At 30.9% G+C, this 6,951-nt stretch overlaps 1 protein-coding gene across 1 annotated transcript; it reads right to left on the bottom strand.

The window, feature by feature from the left end:
- Positions 1 to 2,664: 2,664 nt before the first annotated feature.
- LOC125875490 (protein CUP-SHAPED COTYLEDON 2-like) lies at positions 2,665 to 5,229 on the bottom strand. Its single transcript, XM_049556471.1, has 3 exons — positions 4,634 to 5,229; positions 4,257 to 4,540; positions 2,665 to 3,403 (listed from the first exon to the last, which is right to left on the bottom strand). The coding sequence occupies exons 1-3, from the start codon at positions 4,818 to 4,820 to the stop codon at positions 2,813 to 2,815; spliced, it is 1,062 nt and encodes a 353-aa protein (XP_049412428.1). The 5' UTR covers positions 4,821 to 5,229; the 3' UTR covers positions 2,665 to 2,812.
- Between the last annotated feature and the right edge of the window lie 1,722 nt (positions 5,230 to 6,951).

Consider the following 6,951-nt stretch of genomic DNA (forward strand, 5'->3'; position numbering starts at 1 on the left):
TTACGAATAGAAAAGAGGATAGGATGAATAATAAGAGAGGTGAGAGTGTTTACGTGAATATGTAAGTTTTTTTTTAATTTTTTTTTATGTATATATAGATTTTGAATATTTGAACACAAGACTTGAAATTCCAAATTCAAATCCTAGATATAATTATATTTTTATTTTTCGAATCCGCTTAGTGAAAATTCTGAATTCACATCTTATTATTACTTTTATGGGGTAGAGAGGTTGTTTACTATAGACCCTCGACATAAAAAAGTGTGATAAAAACAAAACTGAAAAAAATAAATAACGACAACATAATAACAAGATAAACAAAGCAAAATGAAGAATAACATACTTTATGAATACTAAGGACGAGTACACTCATTTACTTACTATCCTTCTATCTAAATCATCAACCTCTATACTTTTTTATCTAGTGGCATATCATCGATAAGCTGAACATGTACATATCTTGTCTGATCACTTCTTTGAGTTTCTTTTTTGTTCTATATACATCTATCTCTCTTAAAAATTATTAAAGTCAATCTCTCAGACCTTCTTATTAATCCTCGACTCACCATCTCAACTAAAAATTTAGAAACTTCTGTATTCAAACTCATATTAAAAATTAAATAACTTTGATTCACTTACTCTAAATCATCTCACATTAAATATAATTTACATGATATACTTATATTTCATAATAAATAAATAAAATTGGAATGTTGAATTAAAGTAAACAGTAATGAGTATAGTGCGTCAGAGGAAAATTGAAAGGTCATATATTGACAAGAGGAAAGGAACAGAGAAGTGAATGGGAGATCCCATTCATGATTATAAGTTTCCTACCTAAGGCAAATCTCAACCCTTACTTTTCTCTCTTTGGACTTGTGCATTTCCTTTTTTTCTCACCTACGCTATATATACTACTTGTCCTTTTTACTACATTTTTATATTATATTTCATGTACCTCAAAGAGTAAAATATGTCCAATATTCTAACAAGTAAATTATTAGTCCATTCGTTTTAATTTATATGATATAAGACATGAAATTTAAGTGTAAGTATGTGAAGACGTAACAATGTGTTAAAATTATTCGATATATTTGTGGACTTTTTGCACAATAAGTAGGATAAATATTGATAATATCATTAAATATTTGCTACATAACATTATTTTTAAACTGACTAAAAACAAAAGTATGTCAGATAAATTAACAAAAAATAATACTCCCTCCGTCCCATTTTATGTGGCAACATTTGACCGGGCACGGAGTTTAAGAAATAAATGAAGACTTTGAAATGTTTACCAAATTGCCCTTTTAAAAAGTAGACTCAATTTCTCTCTCCTCATAAATGTATTGGAGTATTATTTTAAGATTAAGTGGGACCAAGAAGGATAAAAAAGGAATTGTACCTTTAAATACTTTCCATATAAGGAAATGTGACATTCTTTTTGGGACTGACCAAAAAGGAAATGTTGCCACATAAAATGGGACGGAGGGAGTAGTAACATTTAATAATATGATCTCATAATCACGAGATTAATGTTCTTTAGTGCGTATGAAGTACATTTATCTATTCACATGCATCTCAAACTAGGGCTTCAATGTATTTGCAATTATATGGAGCTTTCATATCCATAAACCTGGATTAATAATAAAGTTAGAAATTTCATCAAAAATATTTAAAATTAGAGAAGCTCACAAAATTTTATTAGTTTAAAAGCTAAGTATATAGATATGCGCTACTTTGCAATATTACAAATCTTATAAGAGTTTAGTACATCCAGATGCATATATCTCGAAACACATGAGATCAAAATTAGGTATAGATATGTTGTATTCAAGTGGATTCGCATATTTTTGTAATACATATACAAATCTCGCTTGCCATTCTCATACCTCACTCGTATATTTAGTGCCCCAAATACATGTATCTAATGTATATCTAATATAGGTTGCATGCATCTGTAAACATAGACAAAACTTGCTCACCTGATCTCTCTATTTCAGTGTATCTAATAGCACCCTGCCTTATCCCATCGTGTGTTATTTTTGCAATGATTTAATATTGAACACACATTTTGTTGTTAGGTAATTATGGATTTTTTTAAGAACTTCACCACACACATACTGGCAGAGTTTCCGTACGTAAAACACCAAATATACGTTACTCCACAAAAAAAAAAACATAATGTAAATAAGTTAAAGTGAAAGCAGGTGTATTCAATTTAATTTGTCTCATTGGCAAACATAGACAATATTCCATGTGGATCCTAACTCTTAGTCCACATAATTTAATCAGCAACAGTAACCAACACTATCACGCCGAGCTAGATAAGGAAGAGAGGTTCATATAAATTTTTATGTACTAATTTATAAAAAAATATTTATAGTAGATATCAAATGATTTCATATTTGAATCCGAAAACCCTGAATTCATCATTAATATTTACATGATACTAGAATGAACCTCTTTCATAATTGATTAAAAAAACTGACATTTCAAAGTTAAAAAGGCCAAACAAGTACTCATAGACAAAAAAATACGAGTAATACCCAGCTAAAAGGCAAGTAAAATCCAAAAAATAAATAATCATCGCTGTTCAATGATAGTCTGAAAATTCTGAAACATCAAGACATGAACTATAATCACGTACGAATATAATAGACAAGATATAATAACATGCATTAAATTACGCCGAACGTTTACAACAAGGTGACAATAACAGTACATTCCATACTTAATAGACCAAAACCAAACATTAACACACTAATTACTACTTAATTAACTTCTTAATTAAAATTAAACACTTGCTACTTCAGTAGCTCCACATACAGTCAAGTTCAGACTGTTGAACTTTCTGAGTCTCCGGCACGGTCCAATTACCCATCGGATTAGAAAATCCGCCGTGCATGGCGGAAGTTCCGCCGGAGAATAACGGAAGCTGGAGATTCTCATGGAGTGATCTCAAGCTTGGGAATGTTGAGTTCCTTGTGTAATTGGTGAAATTAGTTGGAGTAGAGTCCAAAATAGAACTGAAACTTGGAGTTGGCTGTAGTGCATGCAAGGTGTTTGATGAAATGTCGAAGACAGAAGTTGGATCGTAAGTTAGACTCTGTGTTGTTATTGTAGCAGTAGCAGTTGTGGAGAAACAGGGCACGTGCTCCTTTTTGAAGCTATGATGATCACGATCGCAATCGCCGATTACGATAGCTGTAGCAGAAGTAGCGGTGGTGCTGTACGGGGAGGAATCAAGGAGCGGCGGAAGGTGAGAGACGGAAGACGGTGAACTTACTTCCTGGTACATGTTGATGCTTGAACTTAGCCTTTTTTTGCCGCCACCAGTTGAAGTGGCGGCACCATTAGAACCAGTACTTTTTTGAAAGACCCGTGAAATCACCCACTCGTCCTGTAGTAAAAATAATATTAGAACAATCAAAACGTGAAAGACAAAGTCGGAATTTTAAGTTTATAAATTATAGATTTTCGAATTACGACTTCTAAAATTATAAGTAATTGCAGCAAGTGTTAGGTAATTAAATAAGAGCTAGATTTACATATTTAATGAACTTCGTAACAAAAAAACAATGTTGAACGAAAGTTACTAGGTTCATACAACTCACATCAAGGCTTTCTAAATTCGCCACCAAAACAAATATACAACATTTTTAAGGGCTAGACCTTTTAATTTGTGGCGTCTAAAAAGCTTATCTTATTATTAAAGAGAGGTTTTTGATCTAACAAACATTAAGCACATAATCATGAAAGTTAAAAAAAAAAAATTTAAATTAATGTCAAAACGCTAGAAGTCAAAATCGAAGAGACTGGTGATTCTACGTAAGCATGCTTACACCTTGTCAAGGCTAATAAAATAAGTTTGAAAAGCGATTATATTAAATCGCTATCATCATGACAGTATATAATTCTGTAAAGTCTTAATTGCTTTGATCATAAATCATAATAAAAGCAAATTCTTTTTTCGCCTTTATTTCTTTTTCTGTTTTTTTTTTCAGACTATGAATACTTCCGACTTAATCATAAGCAATTGAGACAATGAAAACGAAGTTTCACAAAACTTTCTGCTTCAGAATCTCTGGCTCTAGCAGTAATATCAATGATATATTTCTGCACAGAATATCTCCAGTAAATCTGATCTCTTTAACCCAAAACAAAAAGTATTGAGTTTCATCATCAAAATACATTAATGTATGTGTATCAGTTAATCAATAACCCAAAAATATACATGCATTAGTAAGTAGTACCTTCGAACTCCTGGAGATGTAGTGATAAGCAAATTTGCCATCAAGGCGATATTCATGCATAACCCAGTTACTTTTTTCTCCTTTTGGAGCTCTTCCTCGATAGAAAACTAGGGTTTTCTTCATACCAACAAGTGCACAAGTTTTTGAACTGAAAATCTCTCTATCTTTTCCAGTAGCTTTCCAGTAACCTGCTTCAGTAGCTCTGTTAGTCCTCAGCCCTGTTGGATACTTCCGATCACGTAGACTGAAGAAATACCATTCTTTTTCTCCCATCTTCGCTTTCCCTAAAATAAAACAAAAAAAAAAAAAAAAACATTTTAGGTTTCTTTTTTTTAGGCTTAACTCATCAAATACTTCATGAAAAAAAAAAATTATACCAGGAAGCTCCCAGGGTTCACATTTGTTGAGATCAACTTCAGCAATAGCTCTAGCAGTGAAGTTGCAGTCCAAAACCTTCTTCAACAAGTAGTAAGTAATAAGTTCTTCATCAGTCGGATGAAACCGAAACCCCGGTGGTAAATGCGGATCACCGCAATCAAACTGCATCTGAAGATAATTCTCCATGGAAAAAACAACAACAAAAACACTAAGAAATTGATAAACCTAATTCCAAGTTTTTTCACACAAAGAAAACACAACACATTATGCAGAAGATGAAGAGTGATTTGAGGGTTATATTATAGGAGAGATGGTAGTGTACGTATGGTTCATGGGAATTGCAGAAAGATTAGAGTGGGAGGAAATCATAAGGATGGATGATGTAGGTGGGGAAAAGGAAAAATCTGTGCAACTGCCCTGTCCTGTTCTGTTTTTTTTTTTTTTTTATAGCTCTGATGATCTTTCTGTACTGTACTATGCTATAGGCTATGCTAAGGCCCTTATTATCATATCGATAAGCCTAGAGATAGAAAGAGAGAGGAGGAAAATGGCCATTTTGAGTATAGGGGTATAGAGACTTGTGAGTTGTGTGACAACTACTCCCTCCGTCCCTATTTACTTGTCCATATTTCCTTTTTTGGTTGTCCCTATTTAGTTGTCCATTTTGACAAATCAAGAAAGGACAACAAATTTTTTCCTATTATACCCTTTTTTACATTTCTTGAAAATTGTAAAAGTGTATGTTGTTTCCCTCCAATTTATTTCACTTTAATTCAAATAAGTGGTTGTAATTTTGAAGTGAAAAGTTGTCATAAGGGTAAAATTGTAACTTCACTGTGCTAATCATTGTTGCCTTAATCTGTGTGCCATTTCTAAAGTGGACAACTAAAAAGGGACGGAGGGAGTACTAACCACACGAGTATGGGTAGCGAGGGGTAGGGGGGGAAAGGGTGATGTATTTATTTGTAAATTTTTGTTTTTAACTTTTGTATGGTAGTGAATAATTTATTATAGATGTAAATTGTATATATCAATAATAATAATGTGAACGTATATCTTAACTATCGTTTGATTACTGATTAGAATTATACAGATTTCTTATAATATAAAGATTAGCTATGCGATAAGTCAACTATTATTGATTGCGATTATATAAATTCTCTTATATTAACTTATATACATAATATATCTACTATTTATGCGTACTTCAGTGAAAATTTACACTACTTATACATGATAATATATATAGACATTGAATCTATCTTTTTCTAATAGCTCTAAGATGTTGAATCCTTTTATTGATTTCTTCGTGTGTTTACTTTTCATATTTTGAATTTATTGATGGAAATCATAGCTTCGTTGTTGATTTCTAAATTGCAAACAAAACAACATACTAATTTGATGGTACATGATTAATTTACCTCCTAAATATAGCTATCATGTCAAGCGTAATATAACTCTATAAGATTTAATACAAACATACCTAACCGCTAAACTAGCTATAAAACCTCTAATTGGGTAAGTGTAATTTAAATTATAGTTTGTAACTATATTCTAATGTTTTGATTGTGTAAATAATTTTTTAAGACCATCATCGAATAGAATAGCCTCTCAAAATAAAATGTTGAAACTCAAATAAAGACAATTGCAAAATTTATATTTCTCTATTTTGCATCGTTATTGGCTTGGCTTCGGTTAATGTTACTAAAAAAGTTCTTAACTAATATAATATTGTACCCATTTAAAGGAATTTGATGTGGTTTGATAAGTTAATATAGCTAGGGTCCATAAGATCATTTATGCTTTGATAAAGGCAACCTTATAAATCCGTTTGATAAAAACACATAAAATAAATTTCATTATAGACAGTGACGTTGATTCTAAACTCTATTTCTCTTCTTTGTATTCTTTCCATCAAATTAATTCATTATTTCAATTTTCAACTTGAAACATGTAATTTAAAGTTTAAAAAAAAATATTATAATTTTTCACCCACAAAATTTTAATCGTATTTTCATGTACAAATACAATTTTAACTTTCAATTACCTTTTTTTCTATATTAACTTGGAATTTTACTTTTTTTTTTAATATCAACAAATTAATGACCACCCCAGTATCTGCTAATATATTATATACTAGATAACTAGTAATAACAAGAGAATCTTAATAACTCAAAAGGTTCATTATTTGACATTTCAACTTATTGATAATATTTCATTTTGTAATTTTTATTCCTTTCTCTACTATCAATTTATTACGTATTATTTATTTATTTTTAAAATGAAGGTAATCGATAACAAAAGGTCACAACACCTT

The sequence above is a fragment of the Solanum stenotomum genome, chromosome 9 (genome assembly GCF_019186545.1).
Source record: "Solanum stenotomum isolate F172 chromosome 9, ASM1918654v1, whole genome shotgun sequence".
Taxonomy (NCBI): domain Eukaryota; kingdom Viridiplantae; phylum Streptophyta; class Magnoliopsida; order Solanales; family Solanaceae; genus Solanum; species Solanum stenotomum.